General features: G+C 41.7%; 1 protein-coding gene across 4 annotated transcripts in view; it reads left to right on the top strand.

The window, feature by feature from the left end:
• The window catches only part of pitpnm3 (PITPNM family member 3), a 647,225-nt gene that overhangs the window by 610,454 nt on the left and 16,459 nt on the right, over positions 1 to 20,312 (top strand). For all 4 annotated transcript variants that reach the window (XM_072243575.1, XM_072243576.1, XM_072243578.1 and 1 more), the window contains exons 16-18: positions 14,268 to 14,417; positions 16,861 to 17,044; positions 18,707 to 18,835. In XM_072243575.1, coding sequence (XP_072099676.1) covers positions 14,268 to 14,417; positions 16,861 to 17,044; positions 18,707 to 18,835 — 463 coding nt within the window. The remainder of the gene's footprint in view (positions 1 to 14,267; positions 14,418 to 16,860; positions 17,045 to 18,706; positions 18,836 to 20,312) is intronic.

Here is a 20,312-nt window from a genome sequence, read left to right as displayed (position 1 = left end):
ATATCATCTGTGAATATCCCTTCTTCTGTAAAAGGTGGAACTAAGGATGTTAATGAAGCAGCCAAAGATGGATGGAGCTGGGACATTTTACTGAGTAACTTTTGTGCAGTGTTCTGGGACTGAGATGATTGGCCATCAATCTCAGCTATTGAACTTTATTCTAGCTACAGCTTCAGCTATGGAGAGTTTTCCCAAGGTTTATCTCTGACTTTAATTTTTCCATTGTTTCTGATGCCACATTCTGTCAAATGCTGGTAGTCAAGGGCAGTCGCTCTTAACCCCAGCTCCAGAATTCACCTTGTCAATGTTAAGACCAGACTGCATTAGGATCTGGATCTGAGTGGTCCTAACAGAACTGAGCTGGTTATTGGTGGGTATTTGGCACAATAAAATTGTTAGTACTCCCTTCCATCACTTTGCTGATGAAGAGAGAATTGACTGATCAGGTAGAAATTGGCTAGATTGGATTTGCTATGTTTATGAATGTCAGAGGCATTCCAAATTATTCAAAGTTATTGACATATTTAACGGTTGACTGTGCATGGGGCATGCACCTTGTGATTTCTTGTCACCTAACAAAAAGATAAAAGAAAGTGTTGGAACAAGGTGACACTTGTCTAGCTTTCCTCATGACAGAATTTTGCTAAGCCTTTCCATGTCGGACTGGCATAGTTTTGGGCAGCATGAACACCAGTAAAGAAAAACTAAGATATGTACTGTGCAGGTAAATGGATGCCATGGACAACTTGCGTGAGACAGCATGATGTGGCTCAATATTTTAGTTGACTCTTCCTAATGAAGTATACAGGTGGGAAAAGACATATACTGTCTGACATATACTGTTACACCCGCACCATCTATTTGAATTGCCTTGTACTGTATGCAAAAATAAGAGTTGAACCCATCTTTACACATCTATCAAACATTACTATGAATATCAAATTCACTTGCTGGTTATGCAAAAAGGATAGGCTTAGAAACGACTTCAAAAGGAATTTGAAGCAAAATGAAATGTGCTTCTTTTGAACTCATTTACAGGTGCCTGAAATGTGGTTCTCAAGCTAGCATTTGCACCAACTTCATACAGTGGAATATTATTTTAAAGTGTGCAGAGATATTGAAAGTGCAGTGAAGAAGCCAATTGAAGACTCATCAAGGGCATTGTCGTGTATCTCAAATCTATTCTGAGATTGTCAACATGTCTTGAGTTATAATAAAAATGAATTGAGATATTCATGAGGTGATTTAGAAATAATTCCGGCTGTTTTGTTTTGAGGAATATATTGGTCAGAGCTGTTCTAGCTGGTGTGTTTTCTGTGGAATCAAAATATGCATTTAACCTGACTCCAACCCGGCACCCATGGTTGTGTCTTGTTGGTTCATGTCAGACAATCAGGCTCAATTTTAGCCTCTGGTCCTCACCCTAGCAAAAAAAAAAAGAGTTCTTCCCTGGATGCGCTCACTTCCTTGAAAGCTAGAAGAAGCATTATTTTCCCATCTGCCTCCAGCTGCTTGTCCTGTCCACACTCGGATATTATTTTGATACCATTCCATAGAGGAATTACTAGATATTCTACTTCTGATGAGGAACTATTAGCCTGAAATGTTAATTCTCTTTCTATTTCTCCAGATGCTGACTGATCTGCTGAGTATCCCAGAGTTTTACGCTTTTTATACCAAGTGCCTTGTAGCTGTCTATCAGCATCCCAAACTTGCAGATTTTCTGAAGTATTGCAATAAAATCAAACCCTGTGAATATTTTGGAATATGGCAGGTATTAGTCAATGGGCATTATTGTACTGTGACAACCATCTCCTACCTAATCCTACTTCCTGCTAAGGGTGGGGTGAGATGGAGGGTGGCAGACATTGATGGATCTCTGTCAACCCCATCTGTATTTTCTTTTATGTCTGCAATTTTCTTTTTGTAAATATCTCCTGACTTTGAATAGAGGGAAGTATTCTAGTTTGCTCTAAGTCAAGCACATTCTACCCAATCAGCCACACCCCATTATAATTGGAATCTTTACTAAAATTTATCAAAAAGAATTCTTTGGCTAAGTTTTTAAAGATGCATTATTCAATCAGCCATAAAAGGTACCAACTGGTTTGCTTATTATTAAATAAATTGCTCATCATAGAGCAATTCCAAAACTCACCTCTGTGCGATAGGACCTTAAGAAGACAGGAAGGTAATAAAGGGAATGGATTGCTCATTTGACATGCGAAGTACAATAGAATGAGTGATTGCATGAGCTTGCATCCCAGTCCAATCATTTCATCTTAACACTGGTTTCCCAGGGAGTTTGTGTGAAAGGTTTGACCATAGAGATAGATTAATTTGGGCTTAACACTAACTTAACCCATCCTCACATCCACTCACTAGTTAGCTGGAGCTTCTAGTGTTTATAGATTTAAGGCAGACTAAGAAACAGATCAGTCTGGATGCCTTTTGCATCATGTACTGTATGTTACCCTTGAACTTTTATTTTTACTGAGGTGCATGTCTGCTACTTTTGTCCCAATTATGGAAAGGCAGAGCTTATGCATCACCTTTATGCTTGCTGACTCAGAATATTTCCTAGTTATGTAATGCTTCATGGAAATATACCAAAAAAAAGAGCAGGATTCAGCCTTTTGAGCCCAATTTACCACTTAGTGCAGCTATGATTGACCATCTATCTCTGAATCATATTCCTGCTCTCCCCACATTCTATATATCATGCTTTTTGCATTATTAAATTTATCCATCTACTGAAAAAATATTCAGCTATTAGCCTTTCCTAGCACTCTGGTAGTATATTACACTAGTTCACCACCCTCTGAGTGAAGAAATACCTCTTCTCAGGTTGTGCTTTAATCTGAGACTATGACCCCTGCTCTTAAACACCCCATTCAGGGGAAACCTCCATGCAACAAGTCGAACCCTACCAAAATTTTCTAAGTTTCAGTTAAATTCCCTCTCATTTTTCTAAGCTGTACTGAAGACAAATCAAGCCAACTTGATCTCTCTCCATACAAAGGTCTTTCTATCTCAGAAATCAATCTGAAAAACTGTCCTTCACCCTCTCAATGCCAAGTATATCCTTTCTTAAACAAGGAGACTAAAACTGCACTCATTATTCAAATATGCTCTAAACAATGCCAAATATAATTGTAGCAAGACATCCTTGCTGTCCAATTTAGATCCTCTTCATATGAAGGCCAACTTCCTTTTTAGCCTTTTTAAATTCTTGCAACACCTGCCCATCCCCCACATGAGTCATCTGTTGTCGGCCCCCAACCAACACATATTCCACTCTCCCCTCCTACCCCTCCTCACAGTCCCCCACCCTGCTCTCATGACTATACCCCTTCCCCACACGAAACCACCACGGTGGACTTCACAGCTGAGCAGGTGAGAAGAGGGCTGAAAAGTCTCAACCCAAGCAAGACTGCAGGACCGGATGGTGTCAGTACCAGGGTGCTCAAAGCCTGTGCCCCTCAGCTACGTGGAGTACTTCGCCATGTATTCAATCTGAGCCTGAGTCTCCAGAGGGTTCCTGTGCTGTAGAAGACACCCTGCCTCGTCCCTGTGCCAAAGACGCCGCACCCCAGCGGCCTCAATGACTACAGACCGGTGGCATTGACCTCCCACCATGAAGACCCTGGAGAGACTTGTTCTGGAGCTGCTTTGGCCTATGGTCATGCCACACTTAGATCCTCTCCAGTTTGCCTACCAGCCCCGACTAGGAGTTGAGGATGCCATCGTCTACCTGCTGAACCGTGTCTCCGCCCACCTGGACAAGCCAGCGAGCACTGTGAGGGTCATGTTTTTTGACTTCTCCATGCGTTCAACACCATCCGTCCTGCTCTGCTGGGGGAGAAGCTGACAGCGATGCAGGTGGATGCTTCCCTGGTGTCATGGATTCTTGATTACCTGACTGGCAGACCACAGTACATGTGCATGCAACACTGTGTGTCTGACAGAGTGATCAGCAGCACTGGGGCTCCACAGGGGACTGTCTTGTCTCCCTTTCTCTTCACCATTTACACCTCGGACTTCAACTACCGCACAAAGTCTTGTCATCTTCAGAAGTTTTTTGATGACTCTGCCATAGTTGGATGTATCAGCAAGGGAGATGAGGCTGAGTACAGGGCTACGGTAGGAAACTTTGTCACATGATGTGAGCAGAATTATCTGCAGCTTAATGTGAAAAAGACTAAGGAACTGGTGGTAGACCTGAGGAGAGCTAAGGTACCGGTGACCCCTGTTTCCATCCAGGGGGTCAGAGTGGACATGGTGGAGGATTACAAAAACCTGGGGGTACGAATTGACAATAAACTGGACTGGTCAAAGAACACTGAGGCTGTCTACAAGAAGGGTCAGAGCCGTCTCTATTTCCTGAGGAGACTGAGGTCCTTTAACATCTGTCAGCCGATGCTGAGGATGTTCTACGAGTCTGTAGTGGCCAGTGCGATCATGTTTGCTGTTGTGTGCTGGGGCAGCAAGCTGAGGGTAGCAGACACGAACAGAATCAGCAAACTCATTCGTAAGGCCAGTGATGTTGTGGGGATGGAACTGGACTCTCTGATGGTGGTGTCTGAAAAGAGGATGCTGTCCAAGTTGCATGCCATCTTGGACATTGTCTCCCATCCACTACATAGTGTACTGGGTGGACACAGGAGTACATTCAGCCAGAGACTCATTCCACCGAGACAGAGCGTCATAGGAAGTCATTCCTGCCTGTGGCCATCAAACTTTACAACTCCTCCCTTGGAGGGTCAGACACCCTGAGCCAATAGGCTGGTCCTGGACTTATTTCCTGGCAAAATTTACATATTTACATATTACTATTTAACTATTTATGGTTTTATTACTATTTATTATTTATGGTGCAACTGTAATGAAAACCAATTTCCCCCGGAATTAATAAAGTATGACTATGACTATGACCTGCAGTATATATGTACTTATTCTGGCTGGTGCATCAGAACATGCAAATCTCATTGTACAGTACCACGTTCTAATCTGCCACCTTTCAGAAATTCCTACCAAAGTGGTTCACTTCATAGTTATCCACGTTCACTGCATCCATCAAATCAATCCAAGCTATCCTATGTCTTCTTCATTAATCATTGAGTATTCCAGTATTCTATGTTTTAGCATTGATATGTGTTATGATTATCAGAAGCCCAAGGATTGATCCACTTGGTATCTTGCTGTTTATTGCATGACCATTCCTAGACCAATTTATTCCTATTCTCTATTTTATGCCTCTTAGCAATTTTCAATCCATTGTCAATATATGGCTCCTCAACATCATGTACTTTAATTTTGTACTTGAACCTTTTAATTGGTACTTTATCATAAACTTCCTTAAATTCCTGGTATATCTTATCTATAGGTTCTCCCTTATCTATTTCCGCCCTTCAATCCTCAAAAATCTCCTGTAGGCTAATAAAGTCTTCTCAGGCCTTCCAGCCGGCATCATCCCTGAAGTAGATGTCATCGAAATGTAAGTTATAATCGATACCTGTATCTAACTGGAAGCCAGAGAAGACTTTATTAGTCGTATATGCCAGGAAAGCACCAGATCCTTTTTCTCCTGTAGGCTATTAGTGCAATTTCTGCTTCAGGTGTCCATGATATCTAATAAATCCCATTTTTATTTTCTAACTCCCCTGTATGATCACTGTTTATATTCACCCCCAACATTTTCCCTTAGACTTGCCAGTCTACGTCTCTTGCTTTTTATTTCTCCATCTCTTTCTCACAGCGTGGTAATGTACTGGTTAGCACAACACTTTACAGTACAGGTGACATGGGTTCAATTGCCACCGCTGCCTGTCAGGAGTTTGTGTGATCTCCCCGTGACCATGTAGGTTTCCTCCGGGTGCTCTGGTTTCCTCCTCACATCCCAAAGACCTACTGATTGGTAGGTTAATTGGTCATTGTAAATTGTCGTGCAATTAGGCTAGGATTAAAAACCGGAAATTGCTGAGCAGCGTGGCTCGAAGGGCATACTCCGCAGTGCAAATAAATAAATACATACATACATAAATAGACAAACAGAGTGATAAATAAATCAATAAATACATAATAATAAAACCTGTTAAATTATGGGGTTATATTTGCCACCCTCCTAATTTGCAGGAATTAGTTCAATAATCTGTAGGCTTCTGGAAAATATGCATCAATGGATTCTTTGTTTCTATGGCTAACTCTTTTAGTGCTCTGAGATTTGAATTATTATTCCCTTGGGAATTCATCAGCTTTCAGTTTCATTAATTTCTCCAGCATCATTTCTTTACAAATATTAATTTGTTTTAGTGTCTCAACTTTATTACATTCTTCACTGCCTGCCTGCCCAGCAAGGTGTCTGGGTGCTCTTCCATGAACACCAGACCAAAAATATTTGCTTAATTGCACTCATCAGTTAACCCCAATCAGTTAAGTTAGACAACCTCTCCTCCTCAACTTTCACCCTGAGCACCAGCGTGACTCAAGGCTGTGTGCTGAGCCCTCTTCTGTACTCCCTTTTGACCTATGACTGCGTTCCTATAAATGGTTCTAACTCCATAATCAAGTTCGCAGACGTAATCACAGTGGTTGGCCTGATCAGAGGGGATGACGAGACGGCCTACAAGGACGAGGTCCAGCACCTGGCCGTGTGGTGTGCCGACAACAACCTGGCCCTTAACACCCAGAAGACCAAGGAGATCATTGTGGACTTCAGGCATGCTAGGAGCCACACTCATGTCCCCATCTACATCAACAGAGCTGTAGTGGAGCGTGACTCAAGCTTCAAATTCCTTGGTGTCCATATTCCCGAGGATTTCACCTGGTCCCTGAACTCCTCCATCCTGATCAAAAAGGTGTAACAGTGCCTTTATTTCCTGCGGAGTATCAAGAAAGCTCACTTCTGTCCCAGAATACTGATGGATTTTTACCACTGTACCATTGAGAGCATACTCAACAACTGCACCTCGCTGCAGTGTGGCAATTGTCCCATACCGGATCGCAAAGCACTCCAGCGTGTGGTGAAAACTGCGAAGCGGATTATCGGCACCCAGTTGCCCACCATTGAGAACGTCTACCATAAACACTGCCTGGGTCGGGCGAAAAGCATTACCAAGCATGCATCTCGCCCTAACCATGGACTTCTTACTCTCCTCCCAAACGGTAGGCGCTACAGGAGCCTCCGCTCCTGCACCAGCAGGCACAAGAAGAGCTTCTTCCCTGAGGCTGTGACCCTGCTGAACCTCACATCACAGCACTAAGCAGTATTGCACCCATATTGTACTGTCTCAGTACTTTTGTATTTGTGTGCTGTAGCACTTACTTTTTATTCGCAGTTATTTTGTAAATAACGCTACTCTTTGCATTTCTGGTCACATGCTAACTGCATTTCATTGACTTTGTATCTGTATTCAGCACAATGACAATAAAGTTGAATCTAATCTAATCATAAATATGCCACCTTATTGCATTCCTCACTCTTTTGCTGTTCTCTTCTTCTTAAAACTCTTTATGAACATATCTCTGTGAGCAAGAATTTATTCACTAGCCTTGATACCTCCTTATACTCCATGTCATATTACTATAGGAAAAGATATGTGAAAAATCCTCATGAAATCCTGGATGAACTCAGCAGGTCAGGCAGCATCTACAGAAAAGAGTAAACAGTTGACATTTCAGGCCGAGACCCTTCTTCAGGATTTCCAGCATCTGCAGATTTTCTGGTGTTTGTGAAAAAACATGGGATGCTTTGCTAGGTTAAATCAGGTAAGTAAAATCTTGCTGTCATTGCTTCTGGGATCTTCTGTTCTTTCATGCCTCCAACAGTTACTTTTCTTTTAACTCTTTTGATTTGTTCCAGGTTCCAGATTTTTTTTAGCGATTTTCAATTTTGCACAGAAAATGTGCTCAATCAGCAGTCAGTTGCTGAAAGAGAGTAAATCACTTATCCTCCTCTTACTTGCAGTAAAATTTGGTAAAGAAGGATAGAGAGATAATGTACATGGTATTCATTAAACTAATCAAAATTGGAATTTTCTGATTGATGTGTTGCTTTAAGATAAATCGATTATAAGCTTCTGCAGGGACCTTTCAATTCCTTCAGCCATAGGATTGAGATGTAGAATTCAGATTGTTTGACAAACTGAGAAATTTTTATCTGACACATTGGATCAATACTTAAAGTCATTTCATTTTTCTTCTAAACTTTGGTGAGTTGTGAAATGGCTATACTTTCTCTATGTTGGATATCGGCTGCTGACTGGAAGCACTCAAGAACCCTGGGGCAATACAGCTGATTTGATATCTCTCTGTGCCTGCTTTGTTAACTGTGAACTTTGGTTCTTTACTTTCTGCCGCACTTGTCAATATTTGGAAGGAGTCCTCACTCTTTGGATTTATAATATCTTTATCCATTCTTAAAACACAGTACTGTAGTATAAAGCTCAAAGTACATCCAAATTACATTTTTTATCAAAGTATGTATAATTATACAACCTTGAGATTCATCTCCTAACAGATAGCCACGAAACAAAGAAACCCAAAAAAACCGAAATATTAAAAAAAATGTCAATCACCCAATGTACAGAGAGAAAAACACATCATGCCCATAAAAAAATTACCCATAAGAAATAAAAGAACCAACATAAAAAAGAAGACTGTTGGACACCCAATGTGCAGAGAAAAAAGACGCAGGCAAATAGCATTCTGAACTGAAGTCTGCAAGAGGGTCCCATAGTTCAGCGTAGAACTCAGTAAACCTTGTAGAGCAGCGATCTGAAAATACTGGAGATGCAGGAGATCTTTAAGAAGTCATAAAATGATGAAAATACTCAACAGATCTGGCAGCATCTGTAGAGAGAGAAACAAGAGTTAATGTTTCAGAACAATGATCTCTCATTACAAATAGTTCTAGTTTGGATGAAAAGTCATTAACTCTGTCTGTCTCTCTCTCTCTCTCTGCAGGTGGTGCCTGACCCACTGACTATTTCCATCACTTTCTGTTTTAATTTTTGCATCAATCATATATTTACATAAAAGATTGTTCTCCATATTAGAATTCTGAAATAAGACAAGGTGCTGAAAAAACCATGGTTTCAGGCAGCTCCTTAACTTGTGCTGGGTCTGAATCCTGGAACCCCTCCCAATCCTGTGGGAGTGCTTTCACCATCCAGACTGCAGAGATTCAAAGTGGTGGTTCACCATCACTGGTTCAAGGGCGGTTAGGAATGGGCAGTGAATTCTGGTCTCCCTGTTGCATTTACTTCCTTTATATGATTAATTAAAGAGCAAGGAAAGTCTTTGTAGAGGGGGAAACAGAATTACCTTCAAGGCTGAGGGGGGTGGCACAGTAGCATAGCGGTTAGCTCAATACTTTACAGTACAGATGACCCGGGGTTCAATTCCCACCGCTGCCTGTAAGGAGTTTGTATGTTCTCCTTGTGACTGCATGCGTTTCCCTTGGGCCCTCTGGTTTACTCCCACAGTCCTAAGACATACCAGTTGGCAGGTCAATTGGTTATTGTAAGTTGTCCTATGATTAGTTAAAAAGTTAAAGTCTGTCTCGAGCCTTATAGGCTCATCAGGCCGGTGCTTATGCCGGTTTCCATGGCGTGATTAGCAATTACATCAACCTGGCACAAGGTGGAGATCGGCATCATCACAGGGTGCACTATCTCAGTGACACTGTTCTCCCTGGCCATGAACATGCTCACTAAGTCTGCTGAACCAGAGTGCAGAGGGCCCAGAATGAATCCCGCTCAACGGCAACCACCTATCAGGGCATTCATGGATGACCTCACAGTCACCACAGAATCAGTCCCAGGCTGCCGGAGGATTCTGCAAGGGCTCGAAAAGCTGGTGGAGTGGGCCCGGATGTGTTTCAAACTTGCCAAATCAAGATCGATGGTGTTGAGGAAAGGGAAGGTGGAGAACAAGTTCCGGTACAGCATCGCAGGCACAGCCATCCCAACCATCACAGAAAAGCCAGTAAAGAGCTTAGGCAAAGTTTTTGACAGCTCTTTAAGGGACGCAACATCCATTCAGGCAACCTGCACCGAGTTGGATGGCTGGCTGAAATCTGTGGACAAGTCTGGCCTACCTGGGAAGTTTAAAGCCTGGATGTATCAGCATGGCATTCTTCCCAGAATCCTGTGGCCCCTCCTCGTCTATGCAGTTCCGATCTCGACAGTCGAAACCTTAGAGAGGAGGGTTAGCAACCACCTCAGGAGATGGCTGGGGCTGCCAAAGAGCCTGAGCAGCATCGCACTCTATGGACACCACAACAAACTGCAACTGCCCTTCAAATCCTTGGAGGAAGAATTCAAGGTAACAAGAGCCAGAGAAGTGCTACAGTATAGGGACTCAAGTGACCCGAAGGTGGCTAGAGCAGGGATCCAAGTAAGTACTGGCAGGAAGTGGAGGGCAGAGGAAGCTGTTCAGGAGGCAGAGGTGAGGCTGCGTCACAGGAGGCTTGTGAGAGTTGTCACACGAGGCCAAGCTGGGCTAGGATCCTTTCCAACTCCCCAAATGGACACCAGAGGGAAGGAAAGGCGTCGTCTAGTTCAGGAGGAGGTGAGAGCAGTAGTGGAGGAGATGAGAGCCTGCAAGGCGGTGGGAATGAAGCAGCAGGGAGCTTGGACAAGATGGGAGAATGCGGTTGGGAGGAAAGTGACCTGGGCTGATCTTTGGAAAGCTGAACCACACCGCATCCAATTTCTCATCCAGGCAGTGTACGATGTGCTTCCAAGCCCATCAAACCTGCACACATGGGGCAAGGCAGAGTCATCTGTGTGCCCACTGTGCTCCAAGCGAGGAACTCTGGAGCACATCCTCAGTGGCTGTGCAAGGGCACTTGATGAGGGACGGTACAGGTGGAGGCATGATCAGGTCCTGAAGACCATCGCTGAAGCCGTCAGTGCAGGAGTTGAGTGGGCGAAGCGGTCCCGACCCTCCAAGCAGACCATTGCCTTTGTCAGAGCTGGGGAGCAGCCAATACCCGCCAAAAGAACATCTGCAGGCATTCTGACCTCTGCAAGGGACTGGCAGCTGTTGGTGGACCTCGAAGGGCAGCTGAAGTTCCCCAACCATATCGCAGACACCACCTTGCGACCAGACATTGTCCTAGTGTCTGAGTCTACTAAGCAAGTGGTGCTGCTGGAGCTGACAGTCCCATGGGAAGATAGCTTGGAGGAGGCCTTTGAAAGGAAGCTCTCCAAGTACGCAGGACTGATCAGTAACTGTCAGCAGGCTGGATGGAGAGCAAGGTGTCTCCCAGTGGAGGTTGGTTGTAGGAGATTCATAGCCCGTTCTTTAGTTAGAGCCTTCAGCATTTTGAGCATCGAGGGAGAGAGGAAGAGGAGAGCCATCCGCAGTACCACTGATGCGGCAGAGAGGGCCTCAAGATGGCTGTGGCTCAAAAGAGGGGAGCCATGGAGTCATAAGTAGCTAGCCATCTGGACACAAGCTGGGGTCTGATCAGCCCCGGCTGGGTCACCTGGAGGAGGTTGTATGATGTTGAAAGACCCGAAACACCCAATGATTCCAGGAACATCACTGAAGATGTGTCCAGAAGCATTAATAGATGTATGTACACAGGCTCAGATTAAAATTGAGGGATTGCTAGGCGGCACAGCTCAAGGGCCATAATGGCCTATTCTGCATTGTATTTCAATAAATAAATAAATAAATAATATAAACTATTAACTCTAATTCTCTCTCTCATTTTCTGTAATGTTAATGGCTTGTTTATCCTGAATTATTCTATATGGTTTGAAGGGGAAAGGAACAGGACGACATAACTCTGGTTAAAGAATTTATTCTGGAAAAGGCATGAAGAGAAAACAGCTTCCTTCTGGTGGCCTATGCTTTGTGTTTCTGCCCTGGATGCTGACTTCAGTTCAGCACAATCCCCATCTGTATAACTTCAGCATTCTTCTGAAATGTCTTATCATTTGCTGCTTCATCTAAATTGATGGAAGTTGTGTTACTGTGGCTCAGAGCTATTTCCTGTTTAACGTGATGACCAGAACATAACACATTGTGATGAGAGGTTGTTGCTGAAAGTGTTTACCAATTGACTTCAGTTATGTCTCTGCTATCTGTATGTTTTTCAGACTGCGTGTTTCAGGGTAACATGCATGTATTTAACAAATAACACCTGATGTGTTCTGTTACACAACACATGATGTTTTTCTCCTTTGCTCTGGCATAGTTGCTCAAATGAAATATACTCTTTTCAGCATCCCACGCTTAGCTCAATATATCTCGTGGGATGTTTGCAAACTCAAAGAAAGAACATTGTTCCATTTTATAAGATTTGGGTTGTTGGAGGTCTGATATGAAAACAAATAATATTGGAAAAAGCAGATCAGACAGAAGAGTGATACGGTATCTAATTTACCCTTCTTATATCTGATCTCCCAACCAGTGAGCACTCTAGTCATATCAAGTTTGCACCACAGAAATCCTGTGCTCATGCACACGGTGCCGTAATGAAAAACACTGAATTATAAGGTATATTTCTTAAAGAATGTTTGAGTTCTAAGTCTAAATTTCAATTGTAGGTTAACAATTTTTTACAACTGTTATCATTTATCACTCTCCAAGTGATACTTTGGTCTCCGAAATTCAGTTGTATTCGTCTTCATCTTAACTATCTTCCTTTCTGTTAAAATTGCAAAGCTTTATAGAATTGCTATGGATTACAAAAGTATTCAAGCATCCTCAGTAGATCCATGTGGCCGGTTAAGAATATTGATCTAAAAATGTACTGTACATATCCATGTTTGCAAATCTTATTTCCCATCCTTGGTACCTTGCTTCAGCAGGGACAGGACCTAGTTTTAATAGTCCATGCTTTCTGTACTCAATAATATGTGATGCAGTTTACACTCTGTCTGAGTTATTGTTATATATTAATTACCTCTGCTGCACTTCCTTAAATGGAATGACTCATTAGTGGCTATTGTGTTAGTTAGGTTTTTGTTAAATTACTTAAGCTGAATCTTTGTTGTTGTCTCTTACTTAGAACAACAACGCCACCCCCCCCCATGCCATGCAAAGAAGCATCCAGTAAAGTAATGCATTCCTTTGAATGAGCTGTAAAATAATATCTGAGGGGAATTTCATCAATTTAATATTCCACCTCTGCCACTCAGATGAATTACAACCGTGTATAGATGTCATCTGGAGAGGATACTTCATTAGGAATTTGAAGAGATTTGGCATGTCAACAAATACATTCAAAGTCTTCTATAGTTGTACCGTGGAGAGCATTCTGACAGGCTGCGTCACTGTCTGGTATTGGGGGGGGGGGGTGGGTGCCTGTTGCACAGGACTGAAAAAAGCTGCAGAGGGTTGTAAATCTAGTCTTGGATACTAGCCTACAAAGTACCCAGGATATCTTCAGGGAGCGGTGTCTCGGAAAGGCAGCGTCCATTATTAAGGACCTCCAGCACCCAGGTGTACCGTTTTCTCACTGTTACCATCAGGTAGGAGGGACAGAAGCCTGAAGGCACACACTCAGCGATTCAGGAACAGCTTCTTCCCCTCTGCCATCCGATTCCTAAATGGACATTGAACCCTTGGACACTACCTCACTTTTTTTAATATACAGTATTTCTGATTTTTGCATGTTTTTAATCTATTCAATATATGTATACTGTAATTGATTTACTCATTTATTTTTTATTATTATTATTTTATTTATTTATGTTTCTCTTCTATATTATGTATTGCATTAAACTGCTGCTGTTAACAACTTTCACGTCACATGCCGGTGATAATAAACCTGATTCTGATTCTGAGTGTTGATTCAGGATTTACATTTAGCTGGATTTACAAAGTTGAGATGAACACAAAAAAAATTCATATTTCATATTGTTTGTTATTCTGGTCCATCATTAACTGAGCCTTCCTTAAGCAGCTAAATTATGTGCTGTGAATGGAAGCTTTAGGTTTTGTCACTCAATGCTTTTGCACGTTCTACAAAGTTTTTAGTTTATTTATAAATCGTTGTTTTATTACATAAATGTCAAAATATTTTGGCAGTGCTGGTTAATAGTGTCGTGGTTAGGAGTTCCTCTGTGGAAGACATTTTCTGAGCTAAGATGCAGTGAAGGTTAACTGCACAGTGGTCATGTAATGGAATTACCCTAACGTGACCCAGCCAGCACCAGCTCAATCATTAGGTGTATTGAGAAAAATTGTGAGGTTTGATTGTGCTCTGGAACATTAACGCCTGATTTATACTTTCTAACTTTATCTAGAGGAGACCAGACTTTTGCAGAAAGCTACCTGACTGTGTTGCCAAAGGGGATGGAATGTGTGGTCTTTAGCATCGATGGCTCCTTTGCTGCAAGTGTCTCCATCATGGGCAGTGACCCAAAGGTTCGGGCTGGAGCAGTGGATGTGGTCAGGTACTGTGTGCGCATGTTCTCAATTCCTTTGTATGTGGAACTTGCCAAATCAAAGCGATTACATAAAATATTGTATCACCTAAAACTTTCTTCCTACCAGCTATAATTCCTGCCAAGATGATCTTTCATTGCCTTTTGTTTGTGCACATATTTGACAATTCTCATTCATCTTTCATTATTGTGAGCCATTTTGGGCCCCTTACCTAAGAAAGGATGTGCTGACATTGGAGAGGGTTCAATGGAGGCTCATGAAAATGATTCCGGGATGGAAAGGCTTGTCAGATGTGGACTGTTTGTTGCTTCTGGACCTCTACTCACTGAAGTTCAGAAGAATGAGGGGTGACCTCATTGAAACCTATCAAATGTTGAAAGACCTTTGATAGAGTGGATGTGGAGAGGCTGTTTCCTATTGTGGGAGAGTCTAAGATTAGAGGACACAGCTCAGAACAGAAGGATCTCCTTTTAGAACAGAAATGAGGAGGACCTTCTTTACCTGAGGGTGGTGAATCTGGAATTCGTTGCCACAGGCACTGTGGAGGCCAAGTCACTGGGTACCTTTAAGGCAGAGGTTGATAAATTCTTGATTGGTCAGGGCACGAAGGGATTCGGGGAGAAGGCAGGAGACTGGGGTTGAGGATAAATGGATCGGCCATGATGAAATGGTGGAGCAGAGTTGATGAGCCAAATGGCCTAATTCTACTCCTATATCTTATGGTCTTATTAAGCAATTATCATATTTGAGGAACAGTCTCTGTCACTTGGCAATTCAGTAGAGAAGTCGCTGGAGGGTCACTGCAATTGCTAACATAACCTTACGTCTATTTAGAAAGTACATATTCTACAATGCATTACATAATTTATTAATCTAGTGAATATGCTGACTTGATTATTTTGGTGGTGGATTATACACCTAGAATTAATGGTTTACTATGTTCTAATGCAGAAATAAGAAATGAAATAAGTCTACGTGCCAAAAACTATTATCCATATCTTTGATTCACAAATTCTGTTCTTCATATTGAAAGTGCAGGTGCTGTTTAATTAGGATTAAATTAATGATTGTAAATCTAGAAGTTCCCTCGTCAGCAGTACTATGAGAGTGGCTTCACTACGGAGTGGCCTGTTTGTGTTGGATAAGGAAGAACAATCAATAGTGGCTTTGCAGTAACAAACATGACAGAGTGAACACTGATCCAGAATGTGTATCTTGTTTTACGGCGGTTGGCATCCAGCTTAATGATGCATTACCGAAATCCAGAATGTGTTATTGTTTATTGCCTTTTCCTTTTTGTTTATCTCTCTTTAGTTGTCATGTACGGATTTCAGATGTTTAGATGTTGTTCCCTGGATTGTATAATTAACAGTTGGTTCGTTATCAGAAATCTAAATTTGAAAAAAAGTTCTTCAAAGACAGAACCTCCTATGATTTGAAAGAATATACAAATTCAGATCAGAGATGCCTTGCTAAGACTTTTCATGAGATTTCACATAAAACATAGAACATTACAGCACAGAACTGGCCCTTTGGCCCACGATGTTGTGCCAACCTTTAAACCTACTCCACGATCAATCTACCCTTCCCTCCCTCAAGGGCCTCCATTTTTCTTTCATCTGTGTGCCTATCTAAGTCTCTTTAATTGTCCCAAATGTATCGGCCTCTACCACCACCCTTCACAGTGTGTTCCACACACTTACCACTCTGTGTAGAAAAAAATCCCTCTGACATCCTCCCTAGACTCTCCTCCAATCAGCTTAAAATTATGCCCTCTCATATTAGCCATTGCAACCTGGAAAGAAGGTGTTGGCTGTCCGGTCTTTCTTTGCCTCATATCATCTTATACACTTCTATAAAAATCACCTCTCATCTTCCTTTGCTCCAAAGAGAAAGACCTTGCTTGCTCAACCTTTCCTCATAATACACACCCTTTAGTCCTGGTAAATCCCTTTTGTACCCTCTCTAAAGCTTCCAGAACCTTCCTATAACGAGACAACCAGATCTGAACACAGTACTACAAGTGTGGTCTAACCAGAATTTTATAGAGCTGCAACATAAACTTGTAGCTCTTGCACTCAATCCCCCGACTGATTTTAAACCCTAAATAATCCTAAGGTTATTGACGGGAGTACCTTCACTAGGGTGTTAAAGCCTTAAGATTGTTCACGTTAATGGACACACCATGAGGGATGTCTAACCTGATGCCTGAGGTCAAACTGAGGTTGAAGACATGGTTGCTAATGGAGAATCTGTTGATGTTTATTGTCATCGGAGTGTACTTCTATTATACACAATACAGAGTTCTCCTACACATTTATCCATATGGCACTGCTTAAGACTAGGAATGAGAATCAAATTAATTTCATTCACTGACAATTGCTAATCGTTCTGCTGTTGTTTTTTCAGTGCTGATCTGGTGCATTTACTGACTCTTTCTTCTTGTTCAAGACACTGGCAGGACCTGGGCTATCTCATCATTTACATCACTGGACGGCCAGACATGCAGAAGCAGCGGGTGGTGTCCTGGCTGGGCCAACATAATTTCCCCCAGGGTATGATTACCTTTTCTGAAGGTCTGGTCCACGATCCCTTGCGACAAAAAACCATCTTCTTACGCAACCTGGTGCAAGAGGTAAGCTTCGATGAGGTGCTGAGTACTTAAGGAAGTTAGATGTCAAACTCCAAAAGAATTGTAATTCAGCTCAGATATGCTTACGTTTGTAGGTTATGTACAGGTTTTCTTCAATCAAAACTATTTGAACTATTTAAGATAGTTTGGGCAAGGGAAAGTGTTCCAATTCAAAGCTGAGGTCTTGCGGGGAGTAGGTTTGTCCTCAGATTAATTTGACCCAATTTGTGACTATACATTTTATTAGAAATGCCTCAAGAAAGAAGAAGGAAGAAAGTCATAGTAATGGAGGAGGGTCTGGTTTTCCAAGATTGGAGTCAGGTTTACATAAAGAAATTCCTGATAATACTCAGGTAGTGTCCAAAGTAGTGAAGAGTTTAATCATTAATTACTGTGTCAGATACTATGCAGTGGTTGCTTTAGTGAAGTGCTATTATTGTGAGTTGCCTGTTATTGAATGTAAAAAGAGTGTTGTTTTTAATCAGGAATGAAACCTTATCATCTGAAACTGCACAGAATCAAAATAGACACTCCAGTGTTATGTAGGAACTTTAGCATATAACCATATAACAATTACAGCACGGAAACAGGCCATCTTGGCCCTTCTAGTCCATGCTGAATCTGTTGTAGGGAATGAAGTATTTCTCTTAGTGCAGAAAGGTAAAAAGCACTATAGTTCTGGTATATGTCCTGTTAAACAAAGTTATTGATGGTGCTGTCTGTTTCTCTGCAGTTTAGCCACAATTATGAAAAGCACAAGGGGAATCAAAAACCTTACTTTTTTTTAAAATCTTGTGCTGAACATCTATGATTACTATGATTGCACACTGCACATTTAGGCAGAGACATAATATAAAGATTTTTACTCCTCATGAATGTGAAGGATGTAAGAAATAAAGTCAATTCAATTCAATTCAATTCTTTCTTGAGAAATACGTAGTGCAAAGAAACACTCTGATGTCTCTTGCCATATGAAGACTTCAGGCACAAATAATTAAATTTTACTAATATTCCGGAAAATACATTTACTTTATTATAATGAGTACACTCAAGATGTTATGCACACAGGGCACAGGCATCAATGTGATCACAAGCCAATATGCATGTGAACTTAATGCATATGTGTGATGCTTTTATATCCTTTCTGAAAGCTGGCCTGCTATGCAGCTCCTGCCTGCCCAAGTATGCCCAGGCATGCCTGGACAAGACAGAAAACTTTTCACCTTACGTTGTGGGCAACCTTTTTAATGATTTGAATTGCAATAACAAATATAGGTGATTTAAAAAAAAAGATGCATGATAGGGAAATTTCATGATGATTTTTGTAATCAGCAGCCCAAAGTCCATAAGATACACCCAAAAGTATTCAGGAAGCAAAATCTTTGTTGTCCAGTGTTATCAGAAGGAGGGTAAGTCTGAATGAATGCAGCATCTCCAGACTTTACCATTAAAAATTGCATTGATTTTCAAGCTCAGCGTAAATGAAGTGCTCATAGCGAAGCTTAAGACATCATGCTTCACATAGGAAATGATTCCTTATGTAGTCTTAATAAGAATGAGTCTTAAAGTTGCAGATTGATCTAATTTTGCCAAGTTTATATTTGTTGCTAGTTCTGTGATTGTGTTTCAATAGACTAAAGCTTTACTAATTTAATTTCACCACAGTCCCACATCAAAATTGCTGCGGCCTATGGATCAATGAAGGATATTTCAGTTTACAACGTGCTGGGTCTGTCCCCATCTCAAATCTACATTGTGGGACGTCCCTCAAAAAAGTACCAGAATCAATGTCAGGTAATGTGCTTCTTTAGAACATGATAAAGTGTACATTGAATTGAAAGGTTAAGAAAATCGTTGCTTTAAAATAAGTTTTAAAATCCCATATGCACCACAGAAATAAACTTAATTATTTGACGATCTGATTGGTTATCATCAGCTAATGTCAACATTCTTAATTCTGCTATTTTCCATTTGACAATCCCATTTTCTTCCTCTCATTATTCCATTTACGATTTCCACTTTCCTGAGCCTGCTGTCTTTATTCATTTCCATGGGATGCCCGGAAACTTCAGTGGTTGTCACAAATCTGCTGCAGAGTTTAGAAAAACCATCAAAATGTGGGAAGTGGAAGTCCTTTTAACTTAAGGTTTTGAAAGGCACTCACTGGGGAATTGATGATGAAGTGATATGGCCCTGGATACTGGAGAACAGGCTGGATGAAAACCAGTGCAGCTGTGGAAAGCAACTGAAGGAATCTATCGCTCTGGCCCCTGGTGGCATGTGACATTGCACTTTGTCCACAGTATCTTATTTAAACAATGCTCATCTGTTCACTCTTTAACTGGTACAGTATCCCTGTTGGCTCATTTGTGCCTCAGCATTATAGTGAGCCTGTGTATGCCTTTGTGCATGTTATGTGCCCATGTGTACACAATTGTATGTGTCTCTGGATATTTTTATGTGTGCAGATTAATATACACACATTTGTGGGTGAGTGCAAGTGTGTGCATATGACTTTGTGTGTGTGTTTGTCTGGGCAATACAGAATCATCAACGGCACCAAAATACAAGCCTATACTTCAACGGGAGTTAAGATTTTGTAGTTCACTTTATGCTGGATAATATCAAGACTTTAGACTGACTTATACTTGTGCGTCAACTCGACGCCGAAACCTATGCAAGTGGCCTACGCATGTTGTGAGCATTTATACTTGTGCATTGGTGTGTCTGCGTCACTCTGCAATTTGGGCACATCACACATGCGCATACACCTGCCCGTGCAAGGCTTCATGGCCATGGTAGTCTTTCTCAGGGTAAACCAGTTTAAAGCGGGTTTCTGTTTTTGTAAAAGCGAAATGTGTCCTCCATAATTTCGGAGGTCTGCAGAGCTTTATGGAAAGCATTGCAGCCAGAGTTCCTTCCCTGCCCTGCCCTTCAGTCAGCCAATGGGAAGCTATTGCAGCGTAGGAGGAAATGCGATGCTACCAGTCGGACCAATCACAGTTGTTGTGGTCTGCATTGCTGCGACGCGTAGTTACATTTTGGGAGAGGTGCGCGTCAGGCTACGGCGTAGGGATCCGGGTAGGCTCTGCGTAGGGTTTGCGGCTATGCCGTACCTACGGCGTCAAGTTGACGCAGAAGTATAAATCAGCCTTTTGTCTCAATATACAGCAGGGGAAAAATATAAACTAAACCTTGATTTTTATCAACGTCACATTGTTATAATGAAAAATTTATTCAGCAATATGACTTTTATACTTCACACTTGAGT

Source organism: Mobula birostris, chromosome 25 (assembly GCF_030028105.1).
Source record: "Mobula birostris isolate sMobBir1 chromosome 25, sMobBir1.hap1, whole genome shotgun sequence".
In the NCBI taxonomy this organism is placed as follows: Eukaryota; Metazoa; Chordata; class Chondrichthyes; order Myliobatiformes; family Myliobatidae; genus Mobula; species Mobula birostris.
This window is presented reverse-complemented; position numbering and strand designations above follow the sequence as displayed.